Source organism: Myotis lucifugus, unplaced genomic scaffold (genome assembly GCF_000147115.1).
Source record: "Myotis lucifugus unplaced genomic scaffold, Myoluc2.0 scaffold_101, whole genome shotgun sequence".
NCBI lineage: Eukaryota > Metazoa > Chordata > Mammalia > Chiroptera > Vespertilionidae > Myotis > Myotis lucifugus.
In genome coordinates, this window is record NW_005871149.1 from 3934901 (window position 1) to 3955560 (window position 20660).

Sequence of the window (20660 nt, forward strand, 5' to 3'; positions counted from 1 at the left end):
GGCACCCTTGTGACTGGTATCTTAATCCACTGTAACAGCCAGGGGCCATTCAGGAGACAAAAAACAGTAATTGGAACAGGGAAACTTTGATGTAAAGAATTACTAATCAGTAACAGAGGATTAATTACTAAGGGTAAAGAGAATGCCTAAGTGTCGGGGTCCTGCCCCAGCGGGTCCAGGGGTTCCCAAAGGTGTGGACGTAGTCGGCGAAGAAGGAATGACACGGAGACAGCGTTCAGTTGATCAGCAGAGCCAGGTTCTCTTTTTGTCCTGTTACATCTGTATTTATACCATTTGATCCTCTAAGCATGCCTCTATAATCACATTATGGTATGCTTTGGGTAACCTTCTACAGTTCCTTGTTTCATTTCCATAGTTTCTTTTCTGACCTTTGCCAAAAATCCTGTCTCTATCTAGTTCTGTTGATTTTAATCTTGTCTAGGTTAATCTCTGTGTTCCATTATAAGGGCTATTCCAAGGTCACTATTCTACTGCTCTACTGATAAGCTACAAGGAAGTGACTGGAGATTATCCTACCCAGTAAAGGTTATGTCCTCCCAGCCCCGCTGCTTGCCTTCCCTGGGACTGCCCTGTGCCGGTGGGTCTCCAGGGGTATAGGCTTTGGTGCTTTCCCTGGTGGGCAGACCCCTGGGGATGCGGGCCCAACAAGTCCCAAATTTATTGCCAACAGTCTTAGTCCAAGTTCTTCATAAGTAGTACATGGTATTTCTGTAACACTAGGGGGTTTTACTGATTTATTCTCTTAGTCCTGTTCATCCCTAACTCCAGGGAAAAATCCCCACCTGGGGAAACAACCTTTCTCAGGGAGGTGGTTCTGGTTATAACACATAGCGCTAAAAAAGGGGGAGCAAACATATTAAGAACAGTATGCTGTATACGCCAGGTCCCTTGAAACATATGCTGTGCAGATGTTTCTTCCCTGCAGCGACTGTGTCAAGCAACAAGGATGGACCGGCCTCTGGCACCTAAGAATACAGGAATAGTGGCTACAGGAGCAGCCACCACCTGTAGGCCGAGGACCCGAGGAGGAACAACTTTGGAAGAGATTCCCTTGCGAGACTCCCATGCACTTTGTTGGAGAGGGCGTGGCGGTGACCCACTCTTTACTGAGGTGCTGGAGTGTGGGGCTAGAGAGGAAGGGGTGTCAACAAAACTCCTTAGGAGGCCACCCACAGGGGTGCCATTGAACTTACTAGGAAGCACCAGAAAGACTTGCTGGGAAACAGCCTCCCGTGAGGCACCACTAGACAGGCCAAGGTCCTATGCACTTCAGAATTAGACAGCCTCACCAGAACCGGGCAGCGGTTTGCTTCTGCATCCTCTACTGACCAGTGCGGTACTGTGCCAGCAGGCAAGAGAAATAGTAAGGGCTCAGCTCCAGCAGCACAATGTAGAGTAATGAAGGTGGACTTGGGAGCGGAGGCCAGTGGTTTACCTTGAATAGGTAGAACTCATGTTTGCAATAGGTTAAGACACCCGGCCCCACACCCCCACCCAACCTGAACACTTCGCCAGTGCATTACATTACGGATCATGATTATGTCACAGATATGTAATCTCAACAATCAAAGTTGAGGAACAGAACAATGGGTTTGAAGTCAGCTATGATGCTGGTATTTTTTTCAGTTGATTGTATTCACGCTGTCATGTTCCCACAGTAACAAATGTTGACAGCCAGTGATCCTAAAATGAAAAACACCTCTTCAGAAGGCAAAAAGCTGGTGGCTCTTAGAATGGAATGGAGGGATTTCAGAGGCCAAAACTGCTGGGGAAAAATGTTTCCTTCCCCATAAAATCAGCTCTACTGAAGAAGTCCTGTAATTGGGTCAGTCATTCAAGGAGGAATTCAGAAGTTACGACCGAATCAGATTGGACCTAAACCAAGTTTAAGCTCATCAGTTGGCCAATGTAACCAGGGAACTGGTCAGAGTATAGTCAAGATCACACATTGGAATCAGTTTAAAAAAAACTTACAATCTGCCAATGTCTGGGCCTCATCTCAATGTTCAAATCATCTACTTATATTCACAAAGGAAACTCTTTTGCAGAAGGGAAATAAGTGAATACTATTATCTTTTTGTTCTAATTTCATTTTTAAACTCCCCTCACCCCCCTTCCCCAAACCCAAACTTTTATTGTCTTGCAATTCTCCCAGTAACTTGCTATTCATTCCTAATGGACACCTAATCATAGGTTGGTAAAAATCAGTAAGTAGCATAAAAGCCCAAGTTTAGTCCTTTTGAAATTCTGTGCAAATTTGAGCCCTTTTGTTTTACATAGTTTTGATTTGTTGCTTCATCTCATGCATTCATTGGTTGCTGCTTGTAAGTCCCTGACCAGGAATCAAACCCCAACCGTGGCCTATCCGGACAACACCCTAACCAATTGAGCTATCCAGCCAGGGCGAGCCCTTTTATTTTTCTAGACATGATCTGTAGCTTTCATTAGATTCCTAAAAAGGGACCCATAACTCAAAGGTTAAGAACTAAGTAACTAAATTTAACTAAGATTAGTTGAGCATTTATATGGACATTTTCTATTAAAATCTCAAGATTGATACTAAACTAGCCCATGCATATTATTTAATTATAAACTGAACATTAGAAAACAGATGAAAAGTATGATAAATATAAGTGTGAAACCATTTCAGTAAGTTGAGAAACTGGATGGAGGCTGCTAGTTATATTAAACTCTATCAAAAACTTTCCCAAGTTTTCTTGTGTCGGAAGAATTAATCCTGAATATACTCGATATTAACTAGTATTATGGCATGTTCTATCAAAATGTTCCTCAAAAGCAAACTTAACTTTAAATGTCACAGGAAATCAAATGCAGCTTGATAGAAATTTTCACCTCCATTTGAAGTAAATCCTTTTCATTTTACTTAAAATACACCACTGAATTAACATTTCAGGTAGAACTATATTCCAAGAAGTAGCACCTTTAATTTGGGTATACCAAAAATATTTTCCATGTGATGTATCTACTGCTTTTCATTACTCAAGAGCAGTCTTCTAATTTGTGTCGTGGCAACTCGATCTCTAAAATTTAAGATGACAATCTTCTCTTCAAAAAAAAAAAAGGCATAGCATTTTCATAGAGAAATTTCTTCATTTAATGAGATTTTTCTGGAGTTAGGTAGGTACAAATGTTAAGCCCACATATAAAGGGCTGGCTCTTCAAATATACTTGTTTGCTCCATTTAACAATTTTGCCAGGTGGCTTCTGAGTGCCCATCAGTTGGCCAATAAAAGGCGAGATCAAATAAATGTTAATACGGTATGATTTCAGGAACACTCATGTTAGTCCTGGCACTGACTGAACAAATCACTTTGAGCTTGTTTCTCTGCTCTAAAAAAAAATTAAATGAGTCAACTTATAAAAATTCTTTTAAGTCCAATTATGTAATCCAAGTACAAAGTACCTCGATAAGCACCTTTGATATGAAACTGAGTAATCACCCAATCCAAAGAACAATCCAGTAATACAACACCCTTGAACAAAGGGAACTGCCATTAAGAACTCTAGTAAGGATTACAGAGTATTGACCTATGTCCAATTCTACCTCTACACAGTGTGACTCTACCAACATTTCACCCATTTCCACAAAAATACTTTTTAAAAGATAGCAACACATAGGGGAAAAGTCAACACCCAGGAAAAAGGATTTAATCCAGTATTTATTCCACACTCATGATCCTTCTCTGTAATCAGAATACAAGTCATTAGAACAATCTATCAAATAATTTGCCAATAATCTTAAATAATGCAGCATAGCATTACTTTTAATACTTCTCTGTTCTACATTAAGTTTAAAAACTCAAACAGCAATCTTCATTATCAATAAAAAAGTTTTGAATTTTAAAAAAAGGACACTATATCAAGCTGTTTTATAATTTAAGTATTTTCCATTTATAAAAATGCTTTGGAAGCTTGAGGCTTGAATCTAGTTCTCTACTCATCTGCCCCACCCTCTCCCAATTTCATGTTAGTATAGGGTTGCTGCAAGAATGCTGGGCTTTAGACATTTTTTTCCCTTTAATATAGTACTTTAAAATCTGAGAAATTAAAAAAAGATACATGTCATGTATTTTTTCAATTAAAAAAACTACGTGAATAAATTTTAGGCATACTAACAGTGTCCCTTTGAGGTAGAATGCTAAAAGGACTTTTGATCACATCACAGCCTAATTTAAACCTCTGTATCAGAAACTACTCATAAATTCTCTCTAAAGTTAACTGTGGAGAATATTAAGTATAACATATTAACAAGAGTCTTCCAAGATAATATACAGTGGACAAGAATGTTAATCCTACAACTGCTGCCTTCATGTACATCGAAAGCATTTTCCTATAACAAACATCCAAGATCCATTGTCAAAGTCTTTAGCATTCTATTACGAAAAGCACAGCCATGCTAAACTTCAGTACACAAACCATAATCCCACACCTACAAACAAAAATAGAATTAGTGGCAGTTTATTGCCTTATACAAATTTAACCAACATGGCAACCATGCCAAAGAAATTAAAACATTTTCAGGACATATGTACAGACTGTACATTTCAAAAACTAAACGGTAAAAATGCAAGAACAATCTGTGCATCATGTATCAAACTCAACAATTGGGTGAAAACATCAATGCAATAAATGGGATTACAAAGGCACTTCCCTACACAAAAGAGGAAATGAAAATGCAGCCTACGGGAGCTTGAAGAGTACGCACTACCGCAACAATCTCAACTCGGGAGGGGAAAAAGCAGATTTAATCAAAGATTTATAGGATTCAATGTGATCCACTTTCACAAAGCATGTTCACACAGTCTCGTCTTTGTTTTGTGGATTTTCTTGGCTCTCTGGTTCTGCGCTTTGGCTCCTTCGCTGATCGTGTTTGTCAGACTGGTCCTTGCTATCACTGTGATCCCGTTTGTGGGCACGTTCTTTGCTGCCGCTACGCTTTCTAGATTTATCTTTGCTGGGGCTCCGCTCCCGTTTTCTTTTTTCAGCACTGTCAGTTCTTCCTTGACTGCCACTCCGACTTCGTTTATTTGACTTCTCCTTGCTTTCGCTCTTGTGCTTACTGGATTTCTCCTTGCTCCTGCTTCTACTCCGTTTCCCTGCATTCCTACTTCTACTCCTACTTCTATGCTTCCTTTCTCTGCTTCTGCTTCTACTGTGTTTTTTCTCTTTTTTGGAATCTTTTTTGTCGTCCCTGTGCCGCCTATCATCTTTGTCTTCTTTATGTTTTTTTTCTTCCACCTCGCCCCTACTTCTCCGCTCCTTGGACCGTTCTCTTGATCTCTCTCGCTCCTTTTCTCGGTCATTGCCTCTTTCCTTGTCATAGTCACGATCGCGCCTTCTACCCCTCTCATTTTCTTTTTCTCTTTCCCGATCCCTGTCCCTTCTGTCTCCTTTCCTATCACGACTCCGACTCCGACTTCTATGCCTTTCCCTACTCCTGCTGTGCCTGCGATCTAAGCCCCGATCAATACTCCGGGATCTTCGCCTTTCTTTCTCTCTTTCTTTGGCTTCACGCTCTAGACGCTGGCGTTCTTTCTCTCTTTCTAATTCTCGGTCAAAACTAGAACACCCATGGCCCTCCCGATGATGGCTTCGACTTCTTGATCTTCTTGGGGACCTCCGTGGGCTTAGTGATCTCCTTGGAGACCTAATATTTAAGAAAGAGGGAGGAGAGAAAAAAATCTGAATTAAACATATTATAAAAAAAATTAACGTACACCAGTGTTATTAAATCCCTAGCTTACATGAACATATCAAGAATGATTAGCCCTAACCGGTTTGGCTCAGTGGATAGAGCGTCAGCCTGTGGACTCAAGGGTCCCAGGTTCGATTCCGGTCAAGAGCATGTACCTTGGTTGCGGGCACATCCCCAGTAGGGAGTGTGCAGGAGGCAGCTGATTGATGTTTCTCTCTCATCGATGTTTCTAACTCTCTATCCCTCTCCCTTCCTCTCTGTAAAAAATCAATAAAATATATTTTAAAAAAAGAATGATTAAAGCAAAAAACTTGCTTGGTCACATTTACAGATACAAGATTTTGCTGAAGATGGCATGAAAGGCAGAAAATGACCTTTCGGGAGGAAAATTGACAAACTCATAAAATGAACACTATAAACAGAACTTGCCACTGGTTTCAAGGACCTTTGTATAAACCACATTTTAAAATAAGCTTAATTCAAGAGTTAATTACCTTGAACGCCTGCGTTCAACATGTCTGTCTATTTCCTCAGCGCCCTCCTTCCCATCTTTCTTGATTTTCCTCGGCCGGGTTTTAATCTGTTGATCGATATTCTTCTGAACTGGAACTGGAATTCTTGGAAACAAGGTAGAAAACCACTCCAGTTTTGTGAGAAAAGACCGCAGCATTTCTCCAATGGTCATTACACAGCCTCCGCCAGCCTTCACATCTAGGTCCTACAGAAACACAAAAGATACCCTAGCCGTCAAAAAAATTATTTCAACATGTTTATAAATACTATTAAAAAATTACCATCTTTGGAATCTCAAATACAAAAAAAAAAATTCTAACAGGACAATTTCAATGTGTACCCTTCTATTCTGGTAATGAATGATAGAGAAATACTCGGGCTTAGTGTGTGCATGCAGGTACGAACAAAGCCTGCAGCCTCCTGGGCAGAGAGAGAACGGAGCTCAGTAAGAACATCAAACAGTCCCTTATATTACTTAGCTATGTGGAATAATCAACTTAAAATTGCATTCCACATACCTTCTAAGTATACATTGCTTCTGTGGAAATGTTTGCACACATCATTCCTGGTGCTGTGACCTAGCTACATATGAACTATTCAGACAGGTCCTGTCTAAAGACTATTTTTCGACAGCCCTAATATAAAATGAAGCCCTAGTCAAACTGGAAGCAATAGCAAACCAACTGCCATGAAGCAGTGAGGTTTCTAATTTAGTCATGTAGAAAATAAATAAATGAACAAATAATTGGAAACGCATAATCCATGATGACCATTGTCTCTGAAAAGGGTCATTACCGCATGAAGGCCTTCTTGCTATGCCCTCTCACAGCTCAGGACATGTTAGTCAGCTATTGTCAGTCCCAAACCTATAGTGCAAGCACACAAGGAAAGTGAGATTTGTTATCTAAACAGGAAAACAAGAGCTACAGGTAAAACTGCTTGCACTCACACACATTTAAGTGTTCAGATATACAGTATTTCCAAATATAATCGCTGCAGATATCTAAGGAAGAAAACAATAAGTTAGCTTAAATAGAGATCCTCAGATTTGTAAACACAATAAAAAAACAGATTACACAGAAGAATTCAGAAACATACCTAATATAATACCAATTATGAAAAGGCACATGCTTTTTAAATATAAAGTGTTTCAGCCTAAAAAAATCTCATCTAAAAAGACAAATAGTTTAAAGATTGTGGTTTATCACCTAACACACACCTTTTGCTTCTTCTGAGATACTGAACCACACCGTAAACAGGCCCCAAAAAAATGCAGGCAAAATTTTTCCATGTTTCTATGAGAGAATTTTTTAGGTGTGTATAACACTAGAAAGATTTCTATTACACCTATCCTTTAATTTAACAAATTCTTTAGCTAACCCGTAAAAACAGGACCACTGACTTGTCCTGGCCTGCTCAGCTGTAACAGGGAAGTCTGGCAGGGCACACAGCAACCTCCCTCTCAGTTTAGGAGGGCTTTCCTGAGTATAGGCTGGATCTTAAAGGCACGAGGACAATTAAAAAAATATATACTGCCCTAGCCGGCTTGGCTCGGTGGGTGGATAGAGCTTCGGACTGCAGGGTCCCAGGTTCGATTCTGGTCAAGGGCACATGCCTGGGTTGTGGGCTCGATCCCCAGTGGGGGGCGTGCAGGAGGCAGCCAATCAATGATTCTCTCTTATCACTGATGTTTCTATCTCTCTCAACCTCTTCCTTCCTCTCTGAAATCAATAAAAATATTTAAAATATATATATATACTAATAATCAAATAAAATAAAAAGGACTACTAAAACATAAAGCAGTGGTAAGGGTAGATATGTGGACAATAAAGCTTTGTTAAGTCTGCTTTGAGCTCTTAGGCTTCACTATGTAAGCATATTAATAAAACATTTATGATTTAAATCTGACAAAGTTTCCCAAAGTAACTTTTTTCTTATGTAACAAGCTCAGTCTTGTTAAGCTTGAATGGTAAACTAGATTTATAATGAAAACAAAACCTGAAATAATTTTTTAAAAAGGTTACTAGCTTTGTAAGTACGTATAGTATATATAACAGGAGTCAGAAAGCTAGAACTGAAATATTTTGGTCACCTTGAACAAGTCATCTTAAATCTTAACTCTTGGCCTACTTAAGTTTCACCCAGCTTTTCACTTCTGCGCTTCTATGCAAGTGGGAACATTAATATTTGGAAGTTAGAAGGTAAGAACTAAAAAGTTTCAGGGGAGAAAAGCTATCATTAGTATTCTACGAGCATGTCTTATCACTTTAATCTTGAGCATGGTCCACCTTAAAAAATCACTATCGACTGTTCAAGTCAAGATCAATACCAGAAACATAATTAGAAAGAGAAAAGTCTTAATACTTATCAAAGAACATTTAAACTTAAAAATGAATAAAAGTTAAGAAAAATTAACCTATTATATATAAAAAGCCAAGTCTTAGTAAAAGGACATTAATTCCTAAAGTATTTGTGTGAATAAATTTAACCACTGAAAATTCCAGAAGGCATTAAACCTCCAATAAATAAAAGATTAAAAACATGAGAGTATAATCAGAAAAAGAAACTAATTATTACCCTTGTTGACATACCTCTTCGTCATCAAGGAAGGACTCAAACCAATCCCATAGATCTGTAGGGGGCTGTGTGTACCTAGAATTACAAAAGACAGATTAGGCTCACGTGAATTAAAATGAGATACTTATGAAAATGTAGATAAATACATGTTTACCTTATGTACATAAATCCGAGGGCTCTAATATACGGAGAGTCTGTGTGGGTTATGAGACCCATCACTTGCTTTCGAGTTAACTTCAGAGTAAATAATTTGTATAACAGGCAAAAAGCTGTAGAAACAATTCCTCCTGTTCCAACACCTCGAACCTTTTAGGGAAAGAGTTAAAAAAAAAAAAAAAAGGAGTAAAATAATTAACGGAGTTACTTAACACCAACTGATTAATCCTGATAGGTATTATTAACAAGATATAATCCAGAACTAAGAATGGAGCATTAAAAAAGTAACTTCTAATTCCATTCATAGGACACTTGAATTTAGAGTAAAAAAATAAACAAAACAAAAAACCCAAACTTCTAAGATTTGCTAATTATCATTTGAGCGTGTAACTGACATAAGTATAAACCTAGTTCTAAGCCACAGAAAAACTGAAAAATGCACGTACTTCTACTTACCCCTCCGCACATCCCTGTTTGGCCCGCTGTCTTCCTGCTTCCTTTCTCCCATGGTTCAACATGTGTGACCTGAAAATAGAAAAGAGGAACACAACAAACATTCATACTTCAAATTTTTTACATGTATGATTAAAATAAACCCAATTCGATAAGAGAGCAGCTCTTCCAAAAGTCTGGAATTGGGTATTTTGACATGATGTACATATTTTGTTTACACATGTTAAGCATGTAAACCAACTTTAAAAAACTGCTTTGATAATAACAGAGGGCATCAATAAGCTACTAGGGTTTAACAAAACCACAGCTTTACAGAGTAGAAATCCCATTAGCTCTGTAGAGAGCTGGTGCACGTGGAGCCAAACATTTCCAGTCTCATATATAAAAGATATTTGACACACCAACTTTATAGCTTTTTATGAGTTGCTTAAAAAAAATAAAAATTATGGATGTAAACACCTACTTAAAGCAAAAAGTATTAATGATTAAGTATTTATTTCAAAAAATCTTTAAAATACCCTTAATAGTTCAACTTTATGGTGATATTAAAATAAAGAAAAATGACTTGAAGAAAGTATGCTAGAACAGTAACAAGTTATTTCTGATGCAAAATTTTGGAATTTTATTCGTTTTTAAAACATGATCAGACATTACATTCATTCCTAATTAAAGATAAAATTACAGCCACACCTACAGAGAACATTCTTGCTGGTCAGTGTATAATTTATTTTCAACCTAATTATGTGAACCAATTCAATTGAATAAATGTGATTAGTCATTACACTAAGTACACCCAAAGATTCAGTATCATCTTTGCTAAGGTGGGCACCCTATAAAAACCACATATTTTACCTAAAAGATAGCAAAGAAAGATTAGTAGTTCTACAAAAGATAGAACTCAAGAAGGCCCTTTAGGAAGGTAAGACCTACTGTTTCTTAAAGGCAAAAGAAAACCCTGTTCTTTCACTATGTATTTCTAAAACTATTTCCACCCACATTAGTTACATTGTAGCCTCTCAGTGGCTTCTGACAGAAAAGCAGGCATGTAAATGTGAAGTACTACACTATTTTGCTCAGCTGGCTCTTGCCCTTCACTGTTTCATCTCCTTCCCCCAGCTTGTGGCATAAAAGATGTTTCAATTCCTTAAAGGCTAGCCAAAGCGTGGAGGCAATACAAAACAGACTTACAAAATTGTAAGCCTACACATTTCCATGATCATTTGATCTAAGGTCTTGATAAGAAAGTGTGGGGCTTTAGTTTTGTAACTGAATTTAAATAACTTCTAGTAGAATCTTGACATGTTTCAAAACACAGTATTTGAAAACAAGCTCTTTTTCTATCACATTAACACTTGTCTGACATTAAACAGAACCTGCCACAAGAAGAGCAGGAACTCAATTTTCAACAGTTTGAAGTTTACTAGTAAATAAAGCTAAGGGTTGAATATTCACAACACTGTATCCATGCTGAAAAAGACCTTACCTTTAAAAAAACCTAAAGAACCTAGTTGATAGTATTACAATACTCTCTCTCGCAAAAGGATATCAAAATTCCAGGGCACTTTTTATACCCACAGTTAAACTGTATTCTCAAGATGATTTTTCTATCGAAAGCAAATGATTAAAAAGAAGCCTTCAATAACCTAATCACTTAAATGGAAAAAAGGTGGACAGAACAGCGAATTAAAATTTTAACTTTTATTAACACCTCTACAGATACGTTCAGCTCACAGAAAATACTTCCTGTGGTCTGTCAAATGTTTTAAGAGTCAAAACAGACAAAACAGATTGCATTATATTAGATGCTCTAGCGAAAATACTGAAAGATTGTCAAGGCTATTACAAATACTCTTTAAAATATAACCTTAGGAGGCCCGGAAGATTTTTTTTTTTTCAAGCTACATCATTTGCAGGTACGTGGAGAAAGCCTATCTAAGCTGGTAAAGAAAAGACCAAAACCAATGGCCAAAATAATCTAATTAGCCGTCCATTTAACCCAGGGAAATGCATTTATGGCGATTGAGCATGATTAATAGTGCATACCTCTACCTGCGACCCTGGGCTGCTCCGAGCCTCGCTGCAAGACTGAGTCAATCCTGCTAACGAAACAAGAACTGAGACAAGAGTGCAGTGAGGCGGCGCCAGGCGAGCTCCCCAGCGCAGCCAAGCCAGCACCGACCCTGCCGCAGAAGCCCAGGGCCCAGAGACCGCTAACGAGCCCATCGCACAGGGAGCCGAGACCACTCCCGCCTGCCTTCCTGCTGGGAACACTTCCAGGCCTTCCGTCCTCCTCTCGCACCGGCACCTCTCCCCCCGCCCGCCTCCCGCCCCCCGCCCCGGCCATGTCCCTGTCTGGACAGTAAATACCAACAACACGAGGCCAACACTGAAGTCAATACACGCCCTTGGCTCGGGGTGAGCGGGAGAAGCACCAACAAGTTGGCGCCGAGCAGATCCACCATCAAAAGGAATAGTTTTAAAGCTGCGAACCGGAGAGGCGTCCGTTGCTGTTTCCTGCTCTCTCCCCGCCCACCCGTCTCGTCCAACTCCCCCCAGGGGTGGGCAGGAGGCGCGGGGAGTGGAGGGGGGCGCGAGGTCAACAGCGGCGGCCTCTCCCGGCCCCAAACATCCGAGAAGGAAATGAGGGCGGCCCCCGTCTGACCCCTCCCTGGCCGACTCCTAGCCACCGGTTCCCCCCAGCCCGTGCCCTCCCCCGACCCCCACATCTTCAGACCTCGGGGGCAGCGTCCGTCCGTCCGTCCGCCCTTCTCCGAACTCAGCCCCGGCCCGGGCCTAGACGCTGCGTACCTTGAAGTAGATCTCGTCCACCACCTCGTGGTAGGTCTTGAGCTCGTAGAGCTGCACTTTGAAGTAAGGCGACGACAGGATGTTGGTCAAGATCATGGGGTTGAGGTTCATCGTCTTCTCGTTGCCCCACAGCGGCAGCACGTTGCCCTGCTTGCCCGACACCGCCGGCTTGGTGGCCCCGCCGCCGCCGCACGGCGGCTGCTGCTGGGCCGCGGCCGCGGCCGCCTGGTGCTAGAGCTGAGAGTTACCAGTCAGCGCGGGGCTGATGTAAGCCAAGATGAGGCGGAAGGAAGGAGGGAGGGACAAGGGGGGGGAGGGGGCCAAGCTCGCTCGCTCTTCGGGACAACGGTCCGGGACCCTACTCCATGGAACGCCGTCGGGAGAGGGGGCCGCCTCGCTGTGCCCCGGCCGGGTGACGGGAGGGCGACGAGGACGCCGACAAATGGGCTCCGGGTCGTCGAGAGCAGAGACGCCGAGACGCGGGCCGCGAGAACTCCCGGCGGAAGACGAGCCGGCGGCCGGGGAGCACGATCTCTTCCGCCAACTGCCCCTGGGAACAAGATGGCGGGCCGGCGGATGTGACGCCACAGGCCCCAGAGTTCCAAGCTTCGCCGGCAGCCAATCAGAGGCTCCCGGGTGGGGTGGGCGGGCCAGGCCTCTCCCGGCTTCCGCCGCGCGTTCGCTGCGCGCTCCAGTCTCTGCGGGCGCCTCCTGTTCCCCACTCTCGCGTTTCCTCTGGGAATTGGGGAGCCAGCCCGAGGGCGGCTTTGCGGGTCCGGTTCGGATGTTGTAGTGTTGGGATGGGGGTCCCGGCCTCCGCTCTCGGAACCGAGACCGAGAGAGCTCGCAGGACTGTGTGTGTGCTTGCAAAGTCGGCCCTAAAGCCTGCGGAGTATGTGGAGCCTCCCGAGGTCACAGTTTTAAGATTCCCTGGAAGGGATGGTGGCCCTCACGCCTCCATGACATTACGATGCAGGGCCTTTTTGTCCTCCCTCGGGCTGTACCGTCCGAGCAGAGGTCTTGCTTGCGCCTAAATTTATGAAACTGTTAGATCGAGATAACGTCTGGCCGGGCTAAGCATGGAAAGCGCTACCACACTTGGGGGGCCCGGTAGATGCGCCAGGCATTCTGTTTGATGCGTTTTCGGTTCTTTCTCCCCGAGTTCTTAACGTTCTTTGGAGGCAGAATGAGTGGTAAACATTGGGCGAGGCACCGAAATGGGGCCAGAGAGGGCGGGAGGAGGTGGGGGAAAGTGTGAAAATGAGTCAGAATCTGTCTTCTCTCAAAAGCTACTGTCAGCCTAGAGAAGGCGCATGTGTTCGGGAGTGAAGGCTACAAAAAGCACGAGTTTCTACAGGTGGTAATGGACTGGGCAGTCTGATAGGCAGAGAAGAGGCTGAACATGGAAACAAGTTGTGCAGATCAAGGCTTGTACGAGAGTCCACATCCCAGTTGGCAAGAGCCAGGAAATGTGCTTAGAGGGGAGTCATGGCTGGATAGGAATCGGGCCACTGAAGCTTCAGCCTGGAGTTTCAAATGAAATCATACACTGTGTTCTCTTTTGCCTGGCTGCTTTGACTCAGCATAATTTTGAAATTCATTCTTATTGATTGTATAAGCTGGTTATGTGGTATTTGTTTGTATTACGGAGTAGTATTACATTGTATGGTTTTACCACAAGTTGTGCATCCAATCATGTATTGATGGCCATTTTCGTTTCTAATTTTGGGCTATTACAAATGATAGCTGCTATGAACATTTGTGTATTAGTCTTTATTCCGACATGTTTTTGTTTCTCTTGGCTAAATACATAGACTTAGGCCCTGGCCGTTTAGCTCAGTTAGTTAGAACTTTGTCCAGATACCCCGAGATTGTGGGTTCCATCCCTGGTCAGGGCACATACAAGAATCGAGCAATGAATGCATAAATAAGTGGGACAAATGTTTCTCCCTTTCTCTAAAATCAATATTTTAAAAAAAGTTTTTTAAATCACTTGACCCACCATGTATGGGTTTATTTCTGGACTCCATTTTGTCCCATTGATCTTTATATTTATCTTTTCACCAATATCAAACTATCTGGATTATTGTAGCATTATAACAAGTTTTGAAATTAGGTAGGTTATATCTTCCAACTTCATTGTTTCTCTTAAAAATTGCTTTGAGCCCTGGCCAGTGTGGCTCAGTTGGTTGGGCATTGCCCCCTGCACCAAAAGGTTGCTGGTTTGATTCCGGTTTTGGGCTCTCACATTGATGTTTCTCTTTCCCCCTGTCCCTTCCCCTCTCTTTAAAGTCAATGAAATATTTTTTTAAATTGCTTTGATTTTCCATCAATTTTCTTAAAAACAAAAGCCTAGCCAACAGTCATGTAGTCGGTTTTCATGATTGAATAAATGAGTAAATAATTAAAATAATTGCCATGTGTCACTAAAATAATAAATTAAATGTTCTAGTGTTCTGAACATTTTATTGTTCAAAACCACCATGAATCTAGAGTAACTTAAGCCATTGTATAAAGTACCAAGTACTAAAAATCCGACCCGATTGGTAGGTTGTTCTGAATAATCAAGGGTATTGGATAAAGCTACTCCTGCTTCCTTGGTTATGATCGCAAAGGTATGAGTTGAAATTTAAGAATTATTTGGAGTTACTAGGCAAAGAGGAAAGGATAGTCTAGTTCAGCGGTTCTCAACCTGTGGGTCGCGACCCCTTTGGCAGTCGAACGACCCTTTCACAGGGGTTGCTTAAGACCATCCTGCATATCAGATATTTACATTACGATTCATAACAGTAGCAACATTACAGTTATGAAGTAGCAATGAAAATAATTTTATGGTTGGCTCACAACAGGAGGAACTGTATTTAAAGGCCAGAAGGTTGAGAACCACTGGTCTAGTTAGAGGTAGCTTGGGCAAAGGCTCTGAGGCATGAAAGAACAGGTAATGTGTTTGGGTAACTGTTACTACTACAGTACTTAAATTTGTTTCAAGGATGCTAGGGAAAACCAATAAGCCATACAATTTGCATACTAGCTTGCATATACTGTAGTTGTCTGCTTATTTGACATCTGGGGCCACCACAGGGAGGCTCTAGGTCAGTGATGGCGAACCTTTTGAGCTTGGCGTGTCAGCATTTTGAAAAACCCTAACTTAACTCTGGTGCCGTGTCACATATAGAAATTTTTTGATATTTGCAACCATAGTAAAACAAAGACATATTTTTGATATTTATTTTATATATTTAAATGCCATCTAACAAAGAAAAATCAACCAAAAAAATGAGTTCTCGTGTCACCTCTGACACGCGTGTCATAGGTTCGCCATCACTGCTCTAGGTTCTCAACCTTCCTAATGCCACGACCCTTTAATACAGTTCCTCATGTTGTGACCCCCAACCATAAAATTATTTTCGTTGCTACTTCATAACTGTAATTTTGCTACTGTTATGAATCGTAATATAAATATCTGATATGCAGGATGTATTTTCATTGTTGGCGACCCACAGGTTGAGAACCGCTGGCTACCTTTCAGCTAATCATTCCCAGTACTAGGCACAATGACTGACACTTGGCAGGTACTAAATATTTAAAAGAAAACTTTCTCTACTCACAACACTTGACAACAAATGTGTGAGGGCTTCTTTCCCCATACCAACTCCTTGGACACCACCTGGATATGTCCTATCATTTAATTCCATTCTGACATTAACAACTTGGAGTTAGTAGACTGCACATGTTAAAGGCTCAGACTACCCACAAGAATACACTCAATCATGAGAGGTGGGTCCCCAGGTTACCCATACTTCTGTCCTACTTGGATACAAATCGGGGGTTCCTGTGACCCCCCTCATCAGGCTAAATAATTTGCTATCACAGCTCACAGAACTCAGGACAACACTTATCACAAGGAAAAGTATAAAAGATATCCTTTATTGCCGAAACCGGTTTGGCTCAGTGGATAGAGCGTCGGCCTGCGGACTGAAGGGTCCCGGGTTCGATTCCGGTCAAGGGCATGTACGTTGGTTGCGGGCACATCCCCAGTGGGAGATGTGCAGGAGGCAGCTGGTCAATGTTTCTCTCTCATCGATGTTTCTAACTCTCTATCCCTCTCCCTTCCTCTCTGTAAAAAATCAATAAAATATATTTAAAAAAAAAAAAAAAAAAAGATATCCTTTATTATAAAAGATGCAAATTCCCCACCAGTTGGTTCAGTTGGTTGGAGTGTCATCCTGTACATCAAAAGGTTGCGGGTTCAGTCCCCAGTCCGTCTGCATATGGGAGGCAACCAATTAATGTCCCTCCCTCCACTGATGTTTCTTTCCCTTCCTGTCTCTCTAAAATCAATAAACATATCCTTGGTGAAGATGTAAAAACAACAACAAACCTGAAGCTCTGTGAACCTCAGTGCTTAGGGTTCTTAGAGAAGTTCTATTAGAGCAGTGGTTCTCAACCTTCCTAATGCCACGACCCTTTAATACAGTTCCTCATGTTGTGGTGACCCCCAATTTCATTGTTACAAATTTAACATAATTAAAGCATAGTGATTAATCACAAAAACAATATGTAATTATGTGTTTTCCGATGGTCTTAGGCGACCCCTGTGAAAGGGTTGTTCAACCCCCAAAGGGGTCTCGACCCACAGGTTGAGAACCGCTGTATTAGAGGGACATGATGGATTAAATTATGAGGTCACGGCCCAGCTGGTGTGGCTTGATGGTTGAGCATCAACCTATGAACCAAGAGGTCACAGTTCGATTCCAGGTCAAAGGCACATGCCCGGGTTGCAGGCTCCATTCCTAGTGTGGGGTGTGCAGGAGGCAGCCTGTTAGTGATTCTCTCTCATCATTGATGTTTCTATCTCTCTCCCTACCTCTCTGAAATCAATAAAAATATATTTTTTTAAAAAGTAGGGTCAGAATTTCGTATCAAGTCCTCTGGATAATGGCTTTAGCCTGATAACAGCGGGGGGAACTCGAGTATAAATTATACCCCATTGCTGTTCCAAACGTAAGGCAAGGGAACTGGTTTTTATATACCCATACCAGTCAGTCATCAGCAAAAGAGCGCTACTGAGGAGGAAATTCTCGGCCACTCCCAGCTCTGGGTGTGTGGGCAGTGGCTCCGGTGGCCCTCGGGCAGTTATTAAAGTGCTCAACTGAGTCTGGAGGATTCGTTTCCAAGACGGTTCACTCACATGGCTGGAAGACAGGTTGGTGCTGGCAGCCTGGGGTGGGGTGGGGCACACTTGGCTTCTCTCCACGTGGGCCTATGCGTGGGGCTGGCAGCCTAGCATCCAGATTCCAGGAGTAGGTGTTCCAAGAGACAGGAAGTAGAAACTGTCAGTCTCTTAACACCTGGGCCTGAAACTGGCACTTCATTGGTGAAATCACAGAACCCACCCAGATTCAAAAGATGAAGAAACACAGACCCCGTGTCTCAAAAGGAGTGTCAAAGAATTTGTGTATCTTAATCAGGCACAATTTTCCTCTGGCCACAAACTGTTTACATTCGTTCCTCTTATTATTTTTTAATTTTTATTTATCGATTTTAGAGAAGAAGGGAGATAGAAATACAGATTGAGATGTAGAGATGAGAGAGAAATGTCGGTTTGTTGTTCCACTTATCTTTTTGTTGTTGTTGTTAATCCTCACCCGAGGATATTTTTCCATTGATTTTTAGAGAGAATGGGAGGGGGAGAGACAGAGAGAAACATCAAAGTGAGAGAGACACATCGATTTGGCTGCCTCCTGCATGCGCCCCAACCAGGGCCAGGATTGAGCCTGCAAGGTGTCCTTGACCAGAATCAAACCTGGGACTCTTCAGTCTGAGGGCCGATGCTCTATCCCCTGAGCCAAAACGGCTAGGACTGTTGTTCCACCTATTTATGAACTCATTGGTTGATTCTTGTATGTGCCCTGACCAGGGATCAAATTTGCAACCTTGGGTTGAACATTATTAGTACGATGCTCTAACCAACTGAGCTACGTGGGCAGGGTTATATTGATAACTTTTATATGCAAAATACAATTGCTTTCTCCCAAGCTCTCTGAATATTTCATCCTACTTTGAGCATCAGGCTCAAGATAGGACATAGGATAACCTTTGTTCACTTATTGCCTGGCTGACACGCTTGCTGGACTAGAATCATAGAAGGGCCTTTATCTGTCTTTTTTCACTCAAACCAGTACTTGATCCACAAGAGGTACACGATGCATACTTCCTGAGTGTGCGTTACCTTATTTCTCATTTTCAACGGAATGAATCAACACTCAGGGTAAATTTCCAAAGTTTAGAGAGGAATAGTCAAATCAGGATGTAAGGTCAGTTTGACTTGAAACTCATTCTGAGAATGTATAACATGGTCTGTATCTCGGTGTGACTTAGAATCTGGTGGAGGGAGGTAAGAGTAGGTATAATGAAGAAATGAGACGACAAAGGGTAAGCTAAGGCATTGGCTGTAGGAAGGAAGAGATGCAACTGACAGCTTGAAGAGGTCAAGGTGTTAATGTCCAAGTGTGGTCAAGGATAGAGCCAAGGATGACTTTCAGCCTCTTAAATGCATTTTTATTGATTTCAGAGAGAAAGGGAGAAGGAGAGATAGAAACATCAATGATGAGAGACTAGGAGAATGATGAAATAGGCACATTTGGAGAGAAAACTGGATATGAGAATTCAAGTTCATAGACAAGCCAACTAGCAGGTAAGGCAAAAACTCTCTAGATTCAGGAATCCTGTAGAGATCACCTGTTAACTTTAAAATTTTTTCTTTAACAATTTTAAACTGTGGCCCAGCCAGTATAGCTCAGTTGGTTGAGCGCCATCCCATGCACCAGGAGGTCACTGGTTGGATTCCAGGTCAGGGCACATGCCCAGATTGAGGGCTCAGGCCCCAGCGTGGGGTGTGCAGGAGGGTAGTCAATTAAGACTCTCTCATCATTGATGTTTCTCTCTCTCTCCCCCTCCCCCTTCCTCTCTGAAATCAATAAAAATACATTTTTAAAAAATGTTAGATGTTGGAGAGAACTAGACTTCAGGATCCAGTCCAATTTTGTCCTTATTAATGATTTTTGGGGTGATGAAATTATACAGGTTTCAGGTGCACAATTCCACAGCACATCATCTGGTCACTGTATAGGGTGTTCATCACCCCAAGTCTCCCTCCCTCACCAGCTATCTCCCCTATACCCTCTTCCACTTCCCCCCGCCAGGCTCCAGTCCAGTTTTCAGGTAGGTAACAAAACCTCAAAGACAAATGAACAGGACTAGAATCTCATGTCCACAAAAGTGAGCTACTGAAAATTATTTTCCCTACCACCTCACTCCCATACAGTATTTGCCTTTTTGTGTCTGGCTTATTTTATTCAGCATAATGTCTTCAAGGTTCATCCATATTGTAGGATGTCAATGTCATTCCTTTTATTGATTGATGAGAGAGAGAGAGAGAAGGGAGGTAGAAAGGAAAACATCGATTTGTTGTTCCACTTATTCATTAGTTGCTTCTTGTATGTGCCCTGACCAGGGATCGGCATTGAACCTGAAACCTTGGTGTATCTATACGACGCTCTCTACCCAACTGAGCAGCCCCGCCAAGGAGCTTTCTCTTGTAAAACAGGCCTAATAAGCCCGGCGCAGGGCGGCTCAGTGGTTGAGCATTCACCTATATGAACCAGGAGGTCGCGGTTTGATTCCTGGTCAGGGCACATGCCGGGGTCGCAGGCTCCATCCCCAGTGGGGGGCGTGCAGGAGGCATTTCTGTCATCATTGATGTTTCTCTCTCTCCCTTATCAATAAACAGATTAAAAAAATAAAATAGGACTAATAACATAAAATAGGACTAAAAACATGCCCCACCCCCAAAGGCGGCATCGTGGCTTCTCCTCTTCCATCGCCGACAGGACAGCCGTAACTCATGTGTAAAGTGTCAAGCGGCATCTCTGCAAGGGGGAGAAGGGCCGCATACAGTGGCGCCTTTAGGGGACCAGTTAATTGCGCCCCCAACATGCAGAAAGGTGCCCGCTGGAGTTTGGGGGGCTGCCAGCTTTTTCCGAGTTTCAGCGGTATTGCAGCAAACTTTCACCCAGCCCGGGTTCCCCCGAAAGGGCCCCCCCGGGCTGTGCCCGGGACCCGAGTGGCGGGCTGCCTCGGGACCCCTCGGGGTCCGGGGCCGTTTGCAGCTTTGGCCGGGCACGGGGGAGCGCCGCGCACCCAACAAACAGCTCGCGGGCCCGCGGACGCGGCCGCCCCCGTCCAACAGTCGCGGCTGGAAATGGCTGCGGGGCCTGCGCCAGGGCGGCCGTTAAGACCCAAAACCGACGCCTCAAAGCGCGGAGGGGGCGGCGGGGGCTGGCGCCGCGCGGAGGACGAGGGCGCGCACCGCCCATGAGCCGCCGGTGCCGGCGCGGGAACGTCACGCGGCGAG

At 42.8% G+C, this 20660-nt stretch overlaps 2 protein-coding genes and 1 non-coding gene across 18 annotated transcripts in view; 2 read left to right on the forward strand and 1 right to left on the reverse strand.

Annotated features, from left to right (window-relative positions):
- Positions 1-3683: 3683 nt before the first annotated feature.
- Positions 3684-12802, reverse strand: PRPF38B (pre-mRNA processing factor 38B). 15 transcript variants are annotated; one of them, XM_023757116.1, is made up of 8 exons: positions 12245-12802; positions 9440-9508; positions 8982-9133; positions 8842-8902; positions 7200-7253; positions 7046-7116; positions 6232-6455; positions 3684-5689 (listed from the first exon to the last, which is right to left on the reverse strand). In XM_023757116.1, the coding sequence occupies exons 7-8, from the start codon at positions 6420-6422 to the stop codon at positions 4837-4839; spliced, it is 1044 nt and encodes a 347-aa protein (XP_023612884.1). In that variant the 5' UTR covers positions 6423-6455; positions 7046-7116; positions 7200-7253; positions 8842-8902; positions 8982-9133; positions 9440-9508; positions 12245-12802; the 3' UTR covers positions 3684-4836. The 15 variants fall into 15 exon arrangements, with proteins under 15 accessions (XP_023612884.1, XP_023612885.1, XP_023612883.1 ...); XM_023757117.1 differs by lacking the exon at positions 7200-7253 and adding an exon at positions 11480-11532; XM_023757115.1 differs by lacking the exon at positions 7200-7253 and adding an exon at positions 11480-11532 and having other exon boundaries at positions 9430-9508.
- On the forward strand, positions 7653-7768 carry LOC111826783. Its single transcript, XR_002830181.1, has one exon.
- A 5345-nt stretch (positions 12803-18147) lies between the features above and the next one.
- Positions 18148-20660, forward strand: part of HENMT1 (HEN methyltransferase 1) — a 9649-nt gene continuing 7136 nt past the window's right edge. For both annotated transcript variants that reach the window (XM_023757118.1, XM_023757120.1), the window contains exon 1: positions 18148-18941. The gene's annotated coding sequence lies outside the window, so the exon portion shown is untranslated. The remainder of the gene's footprint in view (positions 18942-20660) is intronic.

Bases quoted from the DNA above. Each gene is read 5' to 3' on its own strand.
- PRPF38B (XM_014459050.2), bottom strand. From the start codon at position 12,355: ATGAACCTCAACCCCATGATCTTGACCAACATCCTGTCGTCGCCTTAC. The intron at 9,134-9,439 runs GTAAGTAGAAGT...TTTCCCTAAAAG, and splicing joins AAACAGGGATGTGCGGAGGG to GTTCGAGGTGTTGGAACAGG. The intron at 6,456-8,841 runs GTATGTCAACAA...GTGTTTCTGTAG, and splicing joins CCTTCCTTGATGACGAAGAG to GACCTAGATGTGAAGGCTGG.